Raw genomic sequence first — 22,131 nt, 5'->3', positions numbered from 1 at the left:
TGGTAATAATCTGAGAAAGATTTAGGGAGTCACATTGCTTTAGGACTTGGTCAGGTGGTTTAAGCATGTCCCAGTTTAGGTCACCTAGTTGGACAAATTCAGACTTAGTGTAAGGGGCCAAGAGAGAGCCCTGTGCAGGTAGGGTACAGGCCTGTACGATAGCACCCAGCAACAGTCAACAAAGAGCTATTTGAAAATTGAATTCTTAAAACCAGAAAATCGAATTGTTTGGGGACAGACTTGGTGGAGACAACCGAGCACTGAAGGTGATCCTTGGTAAAGATTGCCACTTCCCCACCTTTGGAAGACCTGTCTTGCCGAAAAAGGTTATTATTTAACTAGGCAAGTCAGTTACGAACAAATTCTTATTTTCAATGACGGCCTTAGAACAGTGCGTTAACTGCCTTTTCAGGGGTAGAACGACAGATTTTTACCTTGTCAGCTCAGGGATTTGAACTTGCAACCTTTCAGTTAACTAGTCCAACACGCTAACCACTAGGCTACCCTGCCACCCCTGCTGTTATAACCAGAAAGGTTAACATCAGTATTCAAAACACTCTTCCTTAACCACGTCTCAGTAATGACCAGCACTTCTGGATTGGAGCTGTGAACCCACACTTTCAATTGATCCATTTTAGGTAATAAGCTTCTAGTGTTAACGTGCAGAAAACACAGGCTTTTACGAGAGCAGAAATCAGTGAAGCAGATATCAGAGCACAAGTCAGAATTGGGGCTAGCAACAGTAGATGGGCCCGGGTGTACATGCACATTTCCAGATATCATCAACAGTAATACAATCAAGGCACGGCATAGGACAGGGAGAGCTCTGCAGTGCTGATTTATGACATCTGAATGTGCATCAGATGGCAACAAGATCATATTGTACAGCAATTTCATCAGATAACATGAATACAAAGCCGGCGAGAGATGGTTAGAATGGGATGGGAGGCCAAAGGTCAGTGTAAGCAATAAAGAGTCAGAGTCCCGAGTGTGGGAACAAACATAGTCTGTCTCACAGTTGGGTAAAGAAAGTTCGTAGTCAACAAAGCATGCAGGAGTCATGAGGCAAATAGTGAAATAGCAAAATGCACAAGAAAAAAATAAAATATATAATGACTTGGGGCTAGTCACTGTAAGATCAACAGTGCCTGTGTGCTGGAGGAGAGCGAAAGCTCGGGAGAGAGGAATGGGTGGGTGGGGGGTGTGGTTGGGGTACCTGTACCAGACAGGGGGAGACAACCAGGGCAGACGGTGAACAGATCGCCAGGTGGAAACCAAGCAGCAGTGTAGCAGGTAACGGGAGTAGGTGTTACACCCACTTGGGAGAAGCTTTTATTTCTGGAGGCAGCTTTCTTGTAGAAAATGCCAGTCTCTGAACAGCAGGAGGGGGCTTCAATGTTAGCAAGGTCAAATAACATACACTATATACACAAAAGTATGTGGACACCCCTTCAAATTAGTGGAATCGGTTATTTCAACCACACCCATTGCGGACAGGTGTAAAAAATCGAGCACATGGCCTTTCAATCTCCATTGACAAACATTGGCAGTAGAATGGCCTTACTGAAGCGTTCAGGGACTTTCAACGTGTCACCATCATAGGATGCCCGAGAGCTGCCCCGGTCAACTGTAAGTGCTGTTATTGTGAAGTGGAAACGTCTAGGAGCAACAACGGCTCAGCCGCAAAGTGGTAGGAAACACAAGCTCACAGAACGGGACTGGTGAGTGCTAAATCGCTTAAAAATGGTCTGTCCTCTGTTGCAACTCTCACTACCGAGTTCCAAACTGCCTCTGGATGCAACGTCAGCACAATAACTGTTAGTTGGGAGCTTCATGAAATGGGTTTCCATGGTCGAGCAGCCGCACAGAAGTGTAGCGTTGGCTGGAGTGGTGTAGAGCTCGCCGTCATTGGACTCTGGAGTGATGAATCACGCTTCACCATCTGGCAGTCCGACGGACGACTCTGGGTTAGCGGATGCCAGGAGAGCTTTACCTGCCCCAATGCATAGTGCCAACTGTAAAGTTTGGTGGAGGAGGAATAATGTTTTACACATTATGACTGTAAGTGCCCATCATTTTGCTAATAGTCATATCGACCCAAACTCCAGGACCAGGGACAGTGAATGATTGACTGCAGAGAGCGGTCCGCTGGCCTAGGGGAGGAGAGTGACGAGAAACTCGCACCCTCTGAGTGCCAGCCAGCCAGGTATGGTGCACCTCACCTGTAATGGGACTATTTAAGATGACTAAAGTTCATATTTAATTTAAAGTGATCAAAACAATGTTTAGCATATTTGGAGTTTGTGTAACACACGTGAATTCCTGTGATCTGTTCATAACACTCGGGTTGATGGTCACTAGACTAGAGGCTGTATGTTATGGATTAAACTCGTAACTGCTGATATGGTTGACACAAGACTGTAGGTACAAGGACAGAGGATACACTGATTACTATTGTATTGTGTAAAACACTGTGATTCTGTAGCAGCTGACAAAGTCACTGTTTTCTGTTTTGACTTCCTACAAGCCTCTCAGGCTGGTGTTGACAGAACAGTTGTATTCTGATAAGGATATAAGGGCATTTTCAGAGAAGGCCAGTTAAACGTGTTCTATAATTATGGACCGGATTTTTCTATCTGTTGCAACTTGTAATAAACCAAATACATTTTAATTGACGATCTGCGACTGCGCTTCTTTTTTGTTCACTTGGAAATGTCTATTACATCACCCCCCCCTCCTTTCAGGCGAGCCTGGATCTTAGTGAGAGAGTGAGAGAGGAAGGCCATCCTGTCTGTATCCCCAGGCTGAGCGCTCACACGCAGAGGGACGATGAGGCTAGGCTGGGTTCGAGGGCTGGCTTCTTTACTGGCCATGGCTGCTGGAATGCTCTACATCACATCCATTAAACGGGAGGTTCATTCTCATGGGGAAAGACTGCAGAGGGCCCATCAGGATGACTCGGTCAGGGGTCAGGATATGCTCAACAGGCTGGAGAAGATGGAGTCTCACATTGAGAAGCTGGGTAAGTCTCAATCTCCTTCATTTAACTGTGACTTACCTGGAAGGGAAATGCCAGTAACTCTGTCCACGTACTGTACCTGGACTGCAGTCTGCCACTGTTTTAGAAGGTAGTGCGGATTTAGAGGGGAGGGTTTGGGAATACATTAGAATCTAACATGAGCCTACATGTAGAGTTGATCCCAGAATGTTATTTCACACTTCACAGTGATGACTGTAAAAGGGAATTTGTTCTCAGTTAAATAAAGGGTTTAAATGAGCCTTCCCTGTGGCTCAGTTGGTAGAGCATGGTGTGTGCAACGCCAGGGTTGTGGGTTTGTACAATTTTTTTTTTTTAAATGCATGAAATGGTATGAAATGTATGCACTCACTACTGTAAGTTGCTCTGGATAAGAGCGTCTGCTAAATGACTAAAATGTGAAACTAACAAAGGATCTAATAAAATAATCATTTCAAATTGTTCTTTAATCCTGTATGCTGTTGCTTGTTGAACAACATTTGTTAACATTTTGATCTACCAACTTCTGTGTGCCAAAGTTTGCCACATTGCTTACTATTACAAACAAAAAATAAATAAAGTTTGACGTTGGTTACTACAAGGTAATTCTCCAAGGCAGATCAACTTTGTTTTTTAAAACATGCTAACAGTGACTTAAGCTTGTCACGACTCCTACCGAAGGTGACCCCCCCCTCCTGCTCGGGTGGAGCTCGGTGGTCGTCGTCACCGGCCTACTAGCTGCCACTGATTCCCTTTTTGTTTTCCCCCTTTTCGTTATTAGGTGCACCTGTTCTGAGTTGGGCTGATTAGCGGGCTTTATTAGCCAGTAGGCCCGCCTGCTCTTTGTGCGGGATTATTTCATTGTATGCTGTGCGTGGTTACACGCTGTTTGTTGTACATTTTCAGTGGTGCGTGTGTTTTGCGCAAGCTGTGTTTTTGTCCCTTGTGTTTGGGGCACTTTGTTTTGTAGTGCGCTCTGTGCGCTGTTTGGATTGGCTTGTCGTTTAGTCATTGTGCCTATTAAAGCCAATACCCTGAATCGCTGTTTTCCTGCACTTGATTCCTCATCAGCAAACACCCACGCCTTACAATGCTATAGTAAATGAGGTCATGCCCTGTTTTTATCAAAATGAGTAATTCGTGTTGATTCTGGCAGCCTAAACACATTTATTACAGTGTGATGAACATCTGTCGTGTGTCCACAGTGAAGTCAATCAACGATGAGATCAGTCTGAAAGAGGGGCAGGCTGTGAAGGCTCCCGAGGTCAAGAAGGAGAGGAAGGTGGTGAAGAAGTTGTACCCCAACTCAGCTCTGTTTACAAGCTGGGGTGATGAGCTCTCAGAGGAGGAGCAGAAAGAGGCAGAGAGGCTGTTTCAGATGTATGGATACAACGCCTTCCTGAGTGACAGACTACCCCTGAACAGGGAAATCCCTGATACTCGCGATCCTAAGTATATCATTTTCCTCATCTCTCTGCCACCTCTACACAAAAAAATGATGGATAACTCAAGACTTCTGAATTCTAACCAGTCTGTTCCATTGCGGTCATTCAAGGTCAATTCCATCTCCAGCACTTTTAATGCAATTTGACGAATGACATTGAAATGGACTAACTTTAAGAGTGAAACAGCAGCTTTGGTGAAGTGATTGAATGATATGAGGTAGACCAAATGTTTTTGTTGTGCCTGTCAGGTGTGCTAATCACCAGTACCCCCATGACCTGCCCACCATCAGCGTGGTGTTGATCTACTTGGACGAGGCCCTGTCAATCATCAAGAGAGCCGTCCGCAGCATCATAGACAAGACCCCCCAACGCCTGCTCAAAGACATCATACTGGTGGATGACCACAGCTCCAATGGTTCGCCTAATTTGTCAAGGCTCTCCGCATAGAAACATGTGAAAGTATATTTGAACTCAAGTGTGGCTTTCAACCATTGTTGATTTGCGATTTGCAAGTGTCTGCTCTGGTTTCACAGAGGATCTAAAGGAGAAGCTGGATGCCTACATAATCTTCATTCATGAAGAGCGTCCGGGCCTGGTGAAGAGAGTGAGACACCTGGAGCAGCTCGGCCTCACACAGGCCCGCCTCTCAGGGTGGAGGGAAGCTGAAGGAGATGTGGTGGCCATCTTGGATGTCCACATAGAAGTCCACGTGGAATGGTAGTCTGAATGGTTTATATTATTAAGACACTCAGTGATATTTTTTTGAGTCTCCTTTAACACAATGTTTTCACTCTGTGTGTCTGTGAACAGGGCAGAGCCTCTGTTAGCTCGGATAAAGGAGGACCGCACGGTGGTGTTGTCACCGGTGTTTGACAAAGTCCATTTCGATGACTTGAGAGTCACACGTTATTTGCCGAGTGCAGACGCCTTTGACTGGGCCCTGTGGTGTATGTACGAGTCCTTCAGACCTGAGTGGTATGCCTTAAAAGACGAGTCACAGCCAGGAAAGTGAGTTGTTTGTGATTTCATCATCGGATGATAGTCCTGTTTCACAAGTCTGTTTGAAAAGGCGATAAGCAAAGCACAGCTTTGGGAGGAAAATCTTACATAATATTTACACCTGGATCATTTTTGGGCATTATCTATTCATTAAAAAGGAATGTCACTTCTCCCAGTGTAGAAATGATCATGAGATGTTCTGTATGTTTGTCAGGAGCCCCTCCATTATGGGCATACTAGTGGTTGATCGCCTGTTCTTTGGGGAAATTGGTGCTCTGGATGGTGGTATGAAGATCTATGGAGGTGAAAATGTTGAACTGGGCATCCGGGTAAGCCCCTCTGCTACAGTTTATGAATGAATGTTAGAAATCAAAGCAGACTTGTGTTTGCAGAATTGCTTTCTGTTCTTGAGTCGTTCAGTTTGAACAAACCAATCTACGTCCAACATCCAGACACTTCAGTCCATATCTATAAACTCGTCCTTGTCTCTTGGTGTTTGGTGTGTCTAGGTGTGGCTGTGTGGTGGAAGTGTCGAGGTCATACCTTGTTCTAAAATAGCCCACATCGAGAGGGCCCATAAACCCTATCTCCCAGATCTGAGCATTACAATGAAGAGGAATGCTCTGAGAGTGGCTGAGGTCTGGATGGATGAATACAAACATAATGTCAACGTCGCCTGGAACCTCCCACTGAAGGTACACAACAAACCATTCAATCAGCTGCTCCTATAGAATAACAACCACTGCTGTTATGCATGCTTTGTGTATGAAACTAAGAAAACTAGACAGTCAATATTATAAAAAAGGTCTATTACTCAATGCCATAATAAAGATCATAGGATCTATGTAAAATGGTGTTAAGCCATCATCAAGTGGATAATAGGTGGATTGCTCACATAGCCTGCGCTTCTGATTTTAGAAATCTTCCTCTTTCTCACCACAGGATCATGGCATAGACATTGGGGATGTTTCAGAGAGGAAGAAGTTAAGAAAGAGTCTGAACTGCAAACCCTTCCAGTGGTATCTGGATAACGTGTATCCAATGTTAGACCCCCTGGGTGACTTGCTTGGTTATGGAGCTGTGAGTGATGCTAAAATGTTTTTGTTGTTCTGGAATGTTCTGGAACTCACCAACTATGTTTGGTGCATGGCATTATTTTTTCAATAGGATGCAGGGTCATAAATCCAACTCATTATCAGGATAGGAATTTGTACTTTTATAACGGTTTAATCTGTGTCCATAAAATCAACAGCTGGTCAATGACCTGAAGACGGATCTCTGTATAGATCAAGGCCCAGTTCCGGGGAACACACCTATTTTATATGGATGCCATTATTTTGGTTCACAGGTTTGTAGAATTATTGCTTAATATTTTAGAATGTAGCTAATTGTATAATATGGTCCATCCCATAGCAGAGCCGGGATTCAACCCATACCACAATGCAAAGTACTGTCAATACCACAGGTAGAGATAAGTCAAAATATCTATCCTCTCTGTCTAGAACTGTTATTATCGAGCCAGCGGGGAGATCTACATTGGAGGCATCAAGTCTCACAAGTACAACAGTAATCGCTGTCTGATGGACATTGGCACTCAAACCCCAGGACTGTATGAGTGCAAGGAGGCCAAGCAGAAGGGATTCCACATGCTCTGGGAATTTCAACAGGTAAGCACTCCAACATGAAATAGGGAAATTGATGCCTATAAACTGTTGAAAACACGGGAGATGTCTTTGACTTTAGTGTGATGTACAGTGGAATGTTTGCTGTGTTTTACAGGGAAAAGCCATCCAGAACAGGCAGACAAAGAGATGTCTAGAGATTGCCCCAGGGGAGGACACTTACTACCAGCTCATCATTCAGGAGTGCAGTGGGCAGCACTGGAAAATACGGAATGTGATAAAAGACTTCTGATACACTGAGATAGTTAGGCCTACTGTACCAGAGACAATACAGCAGGATTATAGGAGTTATGCTGTGATCATAAGCAAGTGGGAAAGTGGTATTTACCACATATGATTCATAAAATCCACTTGAACACCCTTCCAACTGGTAATTACCAGTGGGAAACTCGTCTATCATCCCTGAGCTCCGACATCTCCCAGATGCTGACCTCACCTACTAAGGAAATTACCTTTTCAACAGCATTATCAGTAGTTAAATGCAACAACAAAACATTATTTACAAAGTTTTTGAACACTATAATTTTTGTACAAACATGAAAGCTGCACTTACAGTTTATGGTTGACGCAGCCTGTTGGCCATTAGACAATCTGAGTTTCTCAATGAGTTCAAAGCATGTGAATGCATTCAACTGATATTTACGACTTCACAACTGGTAATTACCACCTTCCCACTTCTTTATGAACACAGCATTATCATTACGCTTTGAAAAGCCAATCAGTGGTCAGCAGTGAGATGACTGTGTGATCTTAGTGAGCTGCTTGTTGGACATAGCTTCATGGGGACAGATGTATGGTTTCTTCACAGAATGTGGAATGCTATTGAGCTGTGTTATCCTTGGTCCTGAATGTAATTGCAAAGAAATAATAAATATGATTCCTGTATTTACACTCATTTGTGGTTTGTTATTGAAGAGGGTCATAGAATATTTTTCTGCATTGACATCATATAGAGCTGAGTTGACGTCAGTGTAGTTTTGAAGACCCGTCCTCCACTGCTCAGGGATTTCTCTATGAGTTCTCTCTCTCTTACAGCTTCGGTGGCAGGGAGTTATACAGTGCATTCGGAAAGTATTCAGACTGCTTTACTTTTCCCACATTGTTAAGTTACAGCCTTACTCTAAAAGGTCCAGAATCTGGCTGGGCCACTCAAAGACAGAGACTTGTCCTGGAGGGGAAGCCGTGACAAGCTGTTAGCATTGGCCTGCGCTTAAGCCCTTCTGTTACCTGATATCATAGCTGTGAGCACTCAGCTTGCTGCCAGAGTTGTTATGCCAGAGTGCGGAAAAAAAAAGAGGTCAGGGGACAATGTTCTGTCAGCAAGGTAAACTTCCATCCGTTCAGGTAGGTGTGGAACTTTTTGATCCAGAAGATAATACCCAACGCTTCTTTCTCAATCTGCGGGTATTTCAGTCCTTGACATGAAGGCAATGGGCTTATCTTCTCCTGCAGGTGTGGTGTGACACGACACACCCCAACTTCATATGGGGAAGTGTCACAGGCCAGTTGAATTGGCAAGGATGGGTTGAAGTGAATCAACACCTTATCAGTCAACACTGCCTTTGCATTCTTGAAAGTAGCGTCACTGTCACGAGCGTTGTGTTGAATGGACCAAACTGCAGACGGAATGTGGATACTCATCTTTTTAATATATACGAGCAAAGCATCCACAGGAAAAACAATAAATAAACAAACTAACGACAGGAACAGAGACGCAGGCTCAACAAAAGCAGTGCTATCAAACAACTACCCACAAGTGACAAACAAAAACACACACCTATTTATAGGACCCCCAATCAGAGGCAACTAGAAACACCTGCCTCCAATTGAGAGTCCAGCACCCAACCTACACATAGAAAACTACCCTAGAACATACACATAGAAATACAAACATAGACCAGTGACCAAAAAACCCCGTAATACATAAATAAACTACCCTCTGCCATGTCCTGACCAAACTACAATAACAAAATATCCTCTATACTGGTCAGGACATGACAGTCACACTCCTTTGTCCACGACCAGGGTTTGTTCTCTCTCATTAACTCATGCAAAGGCTTCAGATGCTTCGCCAGCTTTTTGATGAACTTCCGTAGTAGTTCAGGAGGCCCAGGAAAGACCGCAGCTGGCTTACATTCTCGGGAGCAGGTCCCTCTGCAATGACTGTCACTTTCGATGGGGCTGTGTGGAGAACGTCAGCATCAATCACATGGCCTAAGGACTCCACTGCATGTTTGCAAAAGTTGCACTTCTATTTTGCGAACACGTAAGCCTTATTCTTCGGGTCGATTAAGAGGTTTTTACATTTTAGTCATTTAACAGATGCTTCTATCCAGAGCGACAAAGTGATTGCCCATGCACGCAGTAGCAAGAGACTGCCACACAGCTCCCCAGGACTGCTGTGCAGAAATATCAGCCCACAGAGAGAAGCACGAGATTGAACTTCACTCTATTAGTCGCCAACTGGTCGATCGCGACCGATCGACAAGGTATTCCTAGTCGATCGGCAAACATTTCTGTAAAAAACCCAATGATAAAGCCTTGTGTTCTTATTTTTTATTTTTTCGTCTCGGGCTGTTGGCGGTAGATGCACCCATTTCAGCCGCCCTGCCTGCCAGGTAGGCGAACTGTTGCCATTTTGAACCATTTCATGTGTCTGAAGGAACAAACTGTGCCTTCCCGGCGGGCCTAGAGAACAAATCACGTGCCCTCTAGACTTACAGTAACAGTCTGCAGTAACATAGCAGCCATAAAAGAAACATAGCAGCCATAAAAGAAAGCCACACAAAGTTACTACTGTGAGATTTCAAAACATTTAAAACTATGAGTAGAGAGAGACTGTCAAAGAATACAGCAAAGAGCTGCTGTTTTTCTGAGTGAATTCATGTTTAAGTTCTTACTCACTGTCGACACTGTATTCAACACTTTTAGAAGACAGAAAAAGATAAAAGCACATAGATGTAGCTATGCCATGGTAAATAAATGAAACAAGCTCCAGTAATCTTTTTGAGTGTGACCTGTATTACTTTATTGTATTATAATATATTAAATGGACAGGGATTACACACCTTGTTCAAACCATGATAAGGTGCAGCACATGCGGCCTACAAAGTTACAAGTATAGGCTAGCTAATTTGATTTAAATGTTTCATAATATTATTAGCCTACCTCCTCTTTCTCTCTCTAGCGTTGCTCCATTCCTTCCTCTCTTTCAACAGTTAAATGAAATAAGTTGTGTTGTTCTTATCTTCATCATTCTAATGATATGCTTGAATAATATAGGACTAGAATGAGATAAAGAAGGCTTTCACTTCTCTTCATGAGGATTGACTGGTTATGTGTCTGAATAAATAATTGCTTTAGCCTAACCGCCGTCGCGTGTTCGTTCTTCTTTCAAACTACCCGTGAGTTCTATTGGCGGCTTTATTTAACATTCACCAAACGAGAGCTTGCGTCCCTCTTGAAATAGTCTATTGCTATAAAAAATCCAACAACATCAAAAAAATTCCAGCAAGGAATTCTAGTCTAGCTTCCTGCATGGGACTCCAAGAGCTAAGGAGCCTATTTTACAGAGAGAGGCCAGCGGAGCACAGGTGCGTGTGTATTGCGCAAGAGACAGAGGCTATAAGTTAGAAGCTTATTACTCATAACCCATCATTCATTATCTAAATATATGGCTAATACTGCATTGAATGTATTACCTAAAATAGGTATGCTAGGACATCTATATATAGGCCTGTACTGTGCATTCGGAAAGTATTCAGACCCATTGACTTTTTACACATTTTGTTACGTTACAGCCTTATTCTAAATGACAAAGCAAAATCATTAAAAATACATTTTTGGGACGGGGCAAATTTATAAAAAATGAAAAACTGAAATATCACATATACATAAGTATTCAGACCCTTTACTCAGTACTTTGTTGAAGCACATTTGGCAGTGACTACAGTCTCAAGTCATTACATTTTAGTCATTTAGCAGACGCTCTTATCCAGAGTGACTTACAGTAGTGAATGCATACATTTCATACAATTTCATACATTTTTTTCTGTGCAAGTCATCTTGGGTATGACGCTACAAGGTTGGCACACCTGTATTTGGGGAGTTTCTTATATTCTTATCTGCAGATCCTCTCAAACTCTGTCAGGTTGGATGGGGAGCGTCACTGCACAGCTATTATCAGGTCTCTCCAGAGATGTTTGATCGGGTTGAAGTTGGGGCTCTGGCTGGACCACTCAAGGACTTTTAGAGACTTGTCCCAAAGCCAATCCTGCATTGTCTTGGCTGTGCTTAGGGGGAACCTTCGCCCTATGCTATAACCACCCCCCCAGCCACATCTAACTAAGTGGATGGGTCACTATTGTCTAGACATGAACACATGTTAATAATATACAATAGATGTGTGTCTGGGGTTGATGACAGCCCTGGCTAAATTGATGGTTCATGTAACATTCTCTTATAAGGTGGAGTCTTACGTTTAGACATGTCGCTAGCTAGCTAAACAATGAACCATAATTCCAACCTATACTGTGCATTCGGAAAGTATTCAGACCCCTTGACTTTTTCCACATTTTGTTATGTTACAGCCTTATTCTAAAATTGATTAAATTAAATTTTTTCCAAATCAATCTATACATAATACACCATAATGACATAGTGAAAAAAGATTTTTTGACATTTTTGCAAGGAGTCACGCCTTTTGATACAAACAAAGCCTTAACTTATTTAGATAGCTTCAGTCACTGTTTTTAGGTGGGGGGTTTTAAGTTGAAAAATAATGTTTTGATAATTTGTATGTTTTATATATTTCTTTGTAAATATATACTGTATATTAGTAGGCCTGATTACCAACAATGACAAGACAGCCTACAGGGAGGTGGGTGAGGACCCTAGGAGTGTGGTGCCAGAAATAGAACCTCTCACCCAATATCAACAAAACAAAGGGGGCCTTCGCCATAAGGTGACCACAGAGAGGACAGACCAGAACAGCAGTTTAATTTAGGGCATTTCTGATTCAGGAAATCCAGACCAATTATTCACTGTATTACAAATTATTACTACTACCAATATTCGGAATACAAATGTCTAAGACAAATGTCAAAGAGAATAACAACAAACTGTTTATTTTCTCCAAATTTGCTCATACTCCCTGTTGTGTTCAGTAATATGGTGTTGTAGCTCAGTTGAGTATTGAATACTTTTGCTTTAAGAACGTATCAGACACGTTGTTTGTAAACGGAGATGTGAGGATTGGATGAGTGAGTTTTGTACGAGTTGTTAACATGTTGATCTGAAGTAAAGACATTCAGTTGAATTGCACCACAAGCCTCTGTGTATTTGTAACATTCCCCTATGATCTTGGTGACCTCACTGCATAGTTACAGGGTCAGGGCTAATCTGGTGAGATTTGTATTGAAGCAAGAAAAAAACTAAACAGAAGCAACAGCAATACACTACTTCATATATCACTTGAAGTGGGGAAAACTTCAATCCATTTGGAATAACTGGCAATCATTACCAACATATATGTCTTCCTTTTATAGGCAGACGTGAACAAAAACAATTAGCAATTTTTTCCAAAGGGCCGCAGGGCACTGGTAAATTCCCCTTTGGACACGACTCACATCATGATTCATGCGTCCCCAAAAAAACAACACTGACTGTTAAATCAAAATAACAAATAACATAAGAATTACAACCCTTGATAAGGCCATCTTAAAATAATTGTATCCCATAAGGAAATTCAAGTAATAGTAAAATAGACTAGAGACAGGTGTCCCTCATTCAGGGGCAGCGCTCGCTCTCTGTCCTTCTCGTGGTCCGAATCACACATAGGACTATTGATAAACTATAAACTTCTTCCTAAGTATTAGTGTTTCTATATTACATTTAAATGTCACCCAATGTCTCTAGGCTTTCTAGTGAGGGTGATCAGGCCTCACCAGAAAGTCAAAACAGAGGTCAGAGGGCAGTCAACCCCATTAAGTGAGTGTTTCTTTCCCTTGTCTTTGCCTGTACTTCAGACTCATTATTTAAAGACATTTCAAACATTCTGTGTACCAGGTTTACATTGGGTTTTTCAGCACATTTATTATCAGGAGACTTTACATGTGTCCAACCAAAACTCTGACAATAGACACCTCAGAAAATTGTATGTGTGTGCCCTTTAAGGTGCTAACTTGTGAAAAACGCACTAAAACCAAAATAAAAAGACCCCACACAATAAATCAAACAGATTATTAACACCACTAACAAATCTTCATAACAGGTGGGTTGTGTATGTGTGTGCCGGCGTTTGTGGTATAACAAAGGACAAAAACAAACAAAAGGGCCAGGCCTTACTTTATTGGGAGCTCCCTTTACGGACAGATCTGGCTACCTTTATAATTATTAATAGAACTGCAGAATTTCACTAACTGCTCTCCCAAGGCAACAGCCTCTGGAAACATGTCAAAGGGAGAGATAGGGACACCCCATTGTCTCCTAAAAGAGAACATAAACATTTAGTTAATCAGTCCAAACAATAAAACATTTGAATTCCTACTTTCAATTTATTTTCCAATTAACTTCCCATTTCCTTTGTTACTTTCACTAGTCTACATATCTGTTACCTTCAACTCAGAAAGCCCTCTCAATCACCATAACCCAGTACATTTCTCTTCCACTCTAACAATTGCTTCCCTCTACAACCTCTACTATACTCTAACCCTGTCTTTCCGTCTAACATAAATTTACCAGGTGAACAAAACATATTTAGTTACAGACAAAACACTGTCCTCCCTCCACTATTTAATAGTTTGTGTTTTAATCCACCCCATAATTTACTCTATATACTATAACCAATATCTGTTGGGTACTCACTATTTGCTTCACACTCATTTTATTGGTTAATAATCTTATCCTTTAGTCTAAGAATTAACAATGCACTCTCCTCATTCACAGAGAAGGCTATTCCTCCAGTCAAAAAGGTTAGTCATTCACATTTATTCTCTCATACATGCATGTTCAACACCCCACTACACAGTTATCAACTCCTAATTCTCTATCTTCACTACTCGTAGCTCTCAAGCTACATAAACTCAGCAAAAAAAGAAACGTCCTCTCACTGTCAACTGAGTTTATTTTCAGCAAACTTAACATGTGTAAATATTTGTATGAACATAGCAAGATTCAACAACAGACATAAACTGAACAAGTTCTACAGACATGTGACTAACAGAAATTGAATAATGTGTCCCTGAACAAAGGGGGGGGGGGGTCAAAATCAAAAGTAACAGTCAGTATCTGGTGTGGCCACCAGCTGCATTAAGTAATGCAGTGCATCTTTTCCTCATGGACTATACCAGATTTGCCAGTTCTTGCTGTGAGATGTTACCCCACTCTTCCACCAAGGCACCTGCAAGTTCCGGGACATTTCTGGGGGGAATGGCCCTAGCCCTCACCCTACGATCCAACAGATCCCAGAAGTGCTCAATGGGATTGAGATCCAGGCTCTTCGCTGGCCATGGCAGAACACTGACATTCCTGTCTTGCAGGAAATCCCGCACAGAACGAGCAGTATGGCTGGTGGCATTGTGATGCTGGAGGGTCATGTCAGGATGAGCCTGCAGGAAGGGTACCACATGAGGGAGGAGGATGTCTTCATTGTAACGCACAGCACTGAGATTGCCTGCAATGACAACAAGCTAAGTCCAATGATGCTGTGGCACACCGCCCCAGACCATGACGGACCCTCCACCTCCAAATCGATCCCTTCTCCAGAGTACAGGCCTCGGTGTAACGCTCATTCCTTTGACGATAACCACGAATCTGACCATCACCCGAGATGAGACAAAACCGCGACTCATCAGTGAAGAGCACTTTTTGCCAGTCCTGTCTGGTCCAGCGATGGTGGGTTTGTGCCCATAGGCGACGTTGTTGCCGGTGATGTCTGGTGAGGACCTGCCTTACAACAGGCCTACAAGGCCTCAGTCCAGCCTCTCTCAGCCTATTGCGGACAGTCTGAGCACTGATGGAGGGATTGTGCATTCCTGGTGTAACTTGGACAGTTGTTGTTGCCATCCTGTACCTGTCCCGCAGGTGTGATATTTGGATGTACCGATCCTGTGCAGGCATTTTTACACATGGTCTGCCACTGCGAGGACGATCAGCTGTCCGTCCTGTCTCCCTGTAGCGCTGTCTTAGGCGTCTCACAGTACGGACATTGCAATTTATTGCCCTGCTCTCATCCTCAGTCCTCATGCCTCCTTGCAGCATGCCTAAGGCACGTTCACGCAGATGAGCAGGGGCCCTGGGCATCTTTCTTTTGGTGTTTTTCAGAGTCAGTAGAAAGGCCTCTTTAGTATCCTAAGTTTTCATAACTGTGACCTTAATTGCCTACCGTCTGTAAGCTGTTAGTGTCTTAACGACCATTCCACAGGGGCATGTTCATTAATTGTTTATGGTTCATTGAACAAGCATGGGAAACAGTGTTTAAACCCTTTATGATGAAGATATGGGAGTTATTTGGATTTTTACAAATGATCTTTGAAAGACAGGGTCCTGAAAAAGAGACATTTCTTTTTTTTCTGAGTTTAGAAATGTATCTTATGCCTATCTTCACTGCTTGTAGCTCAGAGCTACATATACATTCATCCTATGCCTATTTTCACTACTTGTAGCTCTCAGGCTACATTTATCTTATGCCTACAAACAAATTTCTTTCCACCAGCCGACTGCGCATAGTTCCTCGATAATCGGAGGAAGCGGGTGTTGTTCCACCATCAGTACAGGATTAATGATCACTTTAATCTCCACACAGGTGAACAGTTTGATCACACTTGATCACAGGGACTACAAGTGTGGCAACTCGCTGTGTGGGACCGGCCCTAGGACTCCAATACTGACCAGCCGTAGTATGTCAGAATCCACTTTTGGTTTGAGGGCTTATGGAACTTTTCTAGCCTTCATGAACTTTGGCTGAGAGTCTGGCTTGAGCTGTAGTTTTACCAAAATCCTGTTCATACTTCTCAGTTCATCCTTAAAAACAACTGCATGTCGAGTCAGCACAGGTGACAACCCCGTTTCTTCAACTGACACCGCATTCACCTTTGTCCAGTCCAGACAAATCTTTTCAAACTATGGCCGGCCATTCAGCACTTAGACCACGTAGATGGGAAGTTTGGCTTTCTATCCTTTTAGTTTCACCAGGACATCTGCCTTTCCATCATGGGGACAGTCTCTCCTGTGTAGGTCTTTAGTGTGATTTTTGCATGTCTGTGAAAGATGGTTCAGCCTTATTTTCTATAGTTTTTCTGAAATAAGTGAGACAGCTTTATTGGCTGTCCTCCCAATGGTGTTGTGACACCGTTGGCTGTAGAACCTCCTTTTACTGTCAATATCTTGATCGGAAGCTCGGTAGTGTCCCTGTTGCTTGACTGGTCCTGCTTTACAGCATGCAGGTGTTTCTTCTTGGGGTGCAGCTAGCTGTGTTTCCTTTTCCAGATATTTCCGTATAGCTGTCTGTTAGTGTGGACACTATATACATAATTACATTGAATATGTTATTGTACTTACCTGCAGTATAATATGATTACTATTCATGTATTCATGGTTATTATTAGCATTGGCCTTGACCTTTCCCTTTTGAGATGTCATCACCCTGAGTTGTACCTGTTCAATGCGACTCTACCACAGGTTGAGTGGGCTGTATCACTTTTCTGTGTTTGTACATAGCTGTACACCTTTTATTTATTAGGTTGAAAGTAAAGGAAAGTAATATTGAACTGCGTGTGGGCATTCCTTGTCATGTTACTACACTGTCCTTCGCTGGTTTCTCTCTATTTCTTTTACAAGCTCGCTCAATGTGTCCTTTCTTTTCACAATGGCGACATGACAGCTCCTTTGCCCAGCATTCAGACAGGTGATGACCCTGTTTTCCACATCGGTAACATTCCATGATGCCCCCTTTTTTCTATCCTGCACTGCTGCTACACTGCGCACTGTTGATTTAGCCCCCAGCGTTTGTGCTTCTTTTGCAGCTAGCTACATTGATTCAGTGAGTAGGCACTTCTGTACTGCCTCACTCCTTAAGCCACACACAATGTTGCATGAAACTCACAATGTTCAGCTAGTCTCTTTAGTACTGCAACATATTGGACAATGGATTCACCCTCCTCTTGGTTCCGTTTGTGAAACCTGAATCTCTCTAGGATTAGAAGTGGCTTGGGGCAAAAATGTCCTTCCAAGGTTTTCACAATGTCCACAAATGACTGGTCACCTGCTTTCTCAGGCTGGACCAGGCTACTTAGCAAGCTAAACGTTTTAGCTCCCATCACACAAAGGAATGTTGCCACTTTCGTCTTTAATGCTATTGGCTGTCACAAGAAAATCAAAAACGCTCCATGTAAGCATTTTTTCCACTTTTTCCTCAAAATGACCAAGTGCTCCAGTTAGTATTGGAGTCAGGTGAGTTAGCTGGGGTTGGGGCAAAACTGTGACACCAATCAGGCCCTTGAGGACTGGAACTGCCCACCCCTGAGTTAGAGGCATTTTAGCACCCTTCCATCTTGGTTTTCACATTCGCTAGTAAAATCTTTTTACTAGTTTACTTTCTCCTCCTGTTTTCACTCTTTATTTAGTTTTGTCCTTTAGGTTCTTCTACTTGACAGAGTTTGATTTAGCTGCCACGGGTTGAACCAAGAGTTAGAACTAAAGGCAAAGTTGGAGCAATAGAAATTAGAGTTGGAGAACAGGGAAAGACAAGATGAACATGCAGCCAAAGAACGAGAATATGCAGCCAGACTACAAAAGAAGAATGTACGCATGCCATTCAGTTAAAAGAGATGGAGTTGGGATTGCGACAAAGAGAGATAGATCTGGAAGCACTCCGAATCCAGTCAGGCCAACAGAGTTTGATCTTGGTCATAAACAGCCAGCTTGTACCGCCTTTCAACAAAAACGTCAATGAATGTTTTGAGCGGATTGCCACATCCCTAAAATGGCCGCAAGATTTTTGGTCACTGCTCCTCCAAGGATTTAAAGATTCTCATACTTCAGTGCCCACCTGGTCTGCACAAGTATGCATGTTTGATGTATCTCATTATAGCCTAGTTTTCATTGTTGATATATTTTTCAAGACAAAAGACTATGATGTTACAAGGTAAACATTCATGGGCCAGAGGCAAATATACGTGACTGTGCTCACCTTTAATGGGAATATTTAAGATGACTAAAGTTTATATGTGACTTGTTTCAGGAAACTAGGCGTATGTCACAGGTCACAACTTCACAGGAGAGGCATTTGAATGTAAAATAAAAAATGTTTTTATCAAAATGCATTTTTTGGCATAAATGCCTTCTGGAACATGTGAACTTTCATGTGCCTTAACTTCTATGGGCTACGTGGGATGCTAGAGTCCCACCTGCGGGACACAGCCAGTGAAATATCAGGGCGGCAAATTAAAAAACATCAAAATGTCATAATTCAACTTTCTCAAACATACAACTATTTTACACCATTTTAAAGATACACTTCTCCTCCGCGCATATCCAATCTCTTTGTTGCCAGGCAGACCACTCAGAAACGGAGCTCCTATTATCTGCCCAGTGACAGGAAAATGCTCAAACCACTTTCTGACAGCCAATGGAAGCCTTAGGAAGTGGAACGTCACCCCACAGACACTAGCTTCGATAGAGAATCAAAAGAAGAACTACAATTCTCAGACTTTCCACTTCCTGCTTGGATTTTTCTCAGGTTTTTGCCTGCCATATGAGTTCTGTTATACTCACAGACACCATTCAAACAGTTTTAGAAACTTCAGAGTGTTTTCTATCCGAATCTACTAATACTATGCATATTCTCGTTTCTGGGCCAGAGTAGTAACCTGTTTAAATTGGGTACGTTTTTCATCCGGCCGGGAAAATACTGCCCCCTAGCACAGACAGGTTAATAACAAACTTGTATTACATCTGTAAATACGAATAAAATGATTAAATTACGAGCCTAGTTGGGTTAGCCTCGGAAAAAAGCAGGAACCTTCTCGCTGGCCATGATTGGCTGAGATAATGGTTATGTCAAGAGATGAGTTCGGATTGGTCTGCCATGTAGGTCGCTTCTGTCTATAATGAGCTGCTCAGTATTTGTAGGTAATCCTTTCTAAGGTGCATTCTTTATTAAAGATAGCTCTCCACTTTCTGGAGGACTGGGTTTTGAAATCAGTGGAATGCCTGGTGGAAGCAGAGTATGATAGCTAAGGAGATGGAGAAACCTCAGGGATTTGATTGCAAATGCAGGGGTATTCGAAAAGAGAACACAGAAGGCTGTTGTATAAATCACCTGTCAACACCTGTCTCCGGATTACATCTTAAAACTAAGGGTGGACATGGCATATGTGACAGAAAGGGAGAAGTGTTCCATGTACATGGGTAAGAGAGTCTAGCTAACTACATTTTCAGATATTATATGTTTCAAATTTTGCCATGAAGTCATTTTCATTGGAAGTTAAAGTGTGCTGCGAACTAGCTAATGTTAGCTGGTTGGCTCACTAGCTAACATTACTTGTATGATCCGTGTAGTAATATTATTTGTATCTCCTAGCCATTTGCATTGCTAGTTATAGCCTAATGTTAGCTAGCGAGCTAACATTGAACCTAGTTGGTTAACATTTAAATACCTGTAGATTCATGCAGGGTAGTAACATGAGTTGGGATCATCGTTCATTGCTTAGCTAGCTAGCTAGCTACATGTCTAAACAAAATAATCCACTATGCATTAACCGCTACTCTCTCGCGAGAATTCCACTAACTGTCCGTATGTAGCCAAACGTAGCTATTACTCATGCTGGTATCTGTACTGATGGCACAAAAGCCATGACAGGGAGACATAGTGGAGTGGTAATGCGCATGCAAGCAGTTGCTCCCGAAGCCACTGCAGCTTCCACCAAGATGCTCTTGCTGCCAAGAAAATGCCTGACAGCTTGAAAGACATTTTGGAAACGAGAGTGAAAATGGTTAACTTTGTTAAAGCAAGGCCCCTGAACTCTCATGTATTTTCTGCACTATACAATGATATGGGCAGCGACCATGTAACACTTTTACAACATACAGAAGTGCGCTGGTTATCAAGGGGCAAAGTATTGACATGTTTTTTTAAATTGAGAGACGAGCTTAACGTTTTCAAAAGGCCGATACTACCTTGGCTGATCTGTTTGATAAAGTTGTTCCTGATTCACTATTCAGAGGAATAGTGCTCAGTGTTATTTTCTTCTTGATGGGCTGTTGGTTAGGAAATGGGTTCCACACTATGATCAGGGTCTAGGAGAACCAGTCTTTCAAATAGTTGTACCTACTACTTTGCGAAATAATGTGTTGCAAACTTCACATGGTGATGTGGCAGGTCATATGGGTGTTGGTAAAACTTATGATCGCATACTCCATTATTTTTTCTGGCCACGTTTAAAGCGGTTTGTAGCTCAGTTTATTAAAACTTGTCATACGTGTCAGCGCACAAGCAAGCCAAACCAGGTTGTAAAGCCAGCACCTTTGTATCCAATACCAGCCGTAGGACAACCTTTTGAGCATCTTATTATCAATTGTGTTGGGCCTTTACCACGGTCCAAGTCAGGTCATAGCTACTTATTAACTGTTATGTGTCAAGCAACTAGATATCCGGAAGCTTTTCCCTTTCGTACCATAACTTCTAAATCAATAGTTAAAGCGTTAACTCAATTTATTTCAACATTTGGGATTCCAAAAATCATCCAGTCAGATCAGGGGTCTAACTTTACCTCCCATTTATCTGCTCAGGTTCTCAAACAGCTTAAAGTTAAACACAACAAGTCTACTGCGTTCCATGTCCAGACCCAGCGAGCTTTGGAACATTTTCATCAAACTTTAAAATCCTTGCTTCGTGCATACTGTACAGAACTGTCTGCAGATTGGGAGGAGGGGTTACCTTGGCTGTTACTAGCTGCTTGTGAAGTAGTGCAGGAAAGCACAGGGTTTAGCCCAAATGACTTAGTGTTTGGTCATAAGGTGCGTGGGCCTTTAGCAGTGCTGCAGGATGGTTGTTTGCCTGAGGAACCACCACGGAACCTTATTGACTATGTAAATGGTTTTAGGTTGACGTTTTATAGGGCTGGTGAACTGGCGAAAGAAAAACTAAAATGTTCTCAACAGAAAATTAAACTGAAATATGACGGACAGGCTGATCTGCGTGAGTTTAGTCCCGGTGATCATATACTTGCTCTTTTGCCTCTTGTAAGTTCACCTTTTCAGGCAAAATACTGTGGTCCTTTCACTGTGTTGCGCAAAGTGTCAGATTTGAACTATCTTATTGAAACATTTTTCAATATGGTGTTCCCGTGTGGCTCAGTTGGTAGAGCATGGCTTTTGCAACGCCAGGGTTGTGGGTTCGATTCCCACAGAGGACCAGTATGGAAAAAAATATATATAATGTATGAAATGTATGCACTCACTACTGTAAGTCGCTCTGGATAAGAGCGTCTGCTAAATGACTACAAATGTAAAAATGTTTGTGGAGGGGGGAGAAGAGGAGGTAGTTAGGGTTTCGGATGAGGTCTTACAAGGTCGATTGAAAAACTCCCAGACTTTGCAAAACCTTGGGGTTTTGGTAGATCATTTAGACTCTGAGAAACGTGATGAATTGGTAGCTCTTATTAGAAGCTACCCTGTTTTGTTTTCTGACACTCTATCGATAACCCATTTAATTGAGCATGACATAGACATCGGAGATGCTAAGCCTATCAAACAGAGATTTTATTGTGTATCTCAGGAGAAGAGACTGCAATTGGAAACAGAGGTGCAGTATATGTTGGACAATGGTATTGCGGAGCCATGTTGTTCAAATTGGGCTTCACCCTGTCTTCTGGTCAAAAAGTCTGATTCCACTTTCAGACCTTACACTGATTATAGGAAAGTTAACAATGTTACTAAAGCAGACCTTTACCCTCTTCCTAGGATGGAGGACTGTATTGATCAAGTTGGG

The 22,131-nt window shown here is 42.5% G+C and overlaps 1 protein-coding gene across 1 annotated transcript; it reads left to right on the top strand.

The window, feature by feature from the left end:
- The first annotated feature begins 2,731 nt into the window (after positions 1-2,731).
- Positions 2,732-8,037, top strand: LOC115180267 (probable polypeptide N-acetylgalactosaminyltransferase 8). Its single transcript, XM_029742218.1, has 11 exons — positions 2,732-3,022; positions 4,222-4,468; positions 4,710-4,876; positions 4,995-5,178; positions 5,272-5,469; positions 5,675-5,789; positions 5,970-6,155; positions 6,403-6,540; positions 6,713-6,808; positions 6,963-7,127; positions 7,240-8,037. Exons 1-11 carry the CDS (start codon positions 2,830-2,832, stop codon positions 7,372-7,374), a joined length of 1,824 nt encoding a protein of 607 aa, XP_029598078.1. The 5' UTR covers positions 2,732-2,829; the 3' UTR covers positions 7,375-8,037.
- Positions 8,038-22,131: the final 14,094 nt, after the last annotated feature.

This window comes from Salmo trutta, chromosome 40 (assembly GCF_901001165.1).
Source record: "Salmo trutta chromosome 40, fSalTru1.1, whole genome shotgun sequence".
NCBI lineage: Eukaryota > Metazoa > Chordata > Actinopteri > Salmoniformes > Salmonidae > Salmo > Salmo trutta.
The sequence above is the reverse complement of the archived record's forward strand: the minus strand, read 5'-3'. Positions and strand labels throughout refer to the sequence as shown.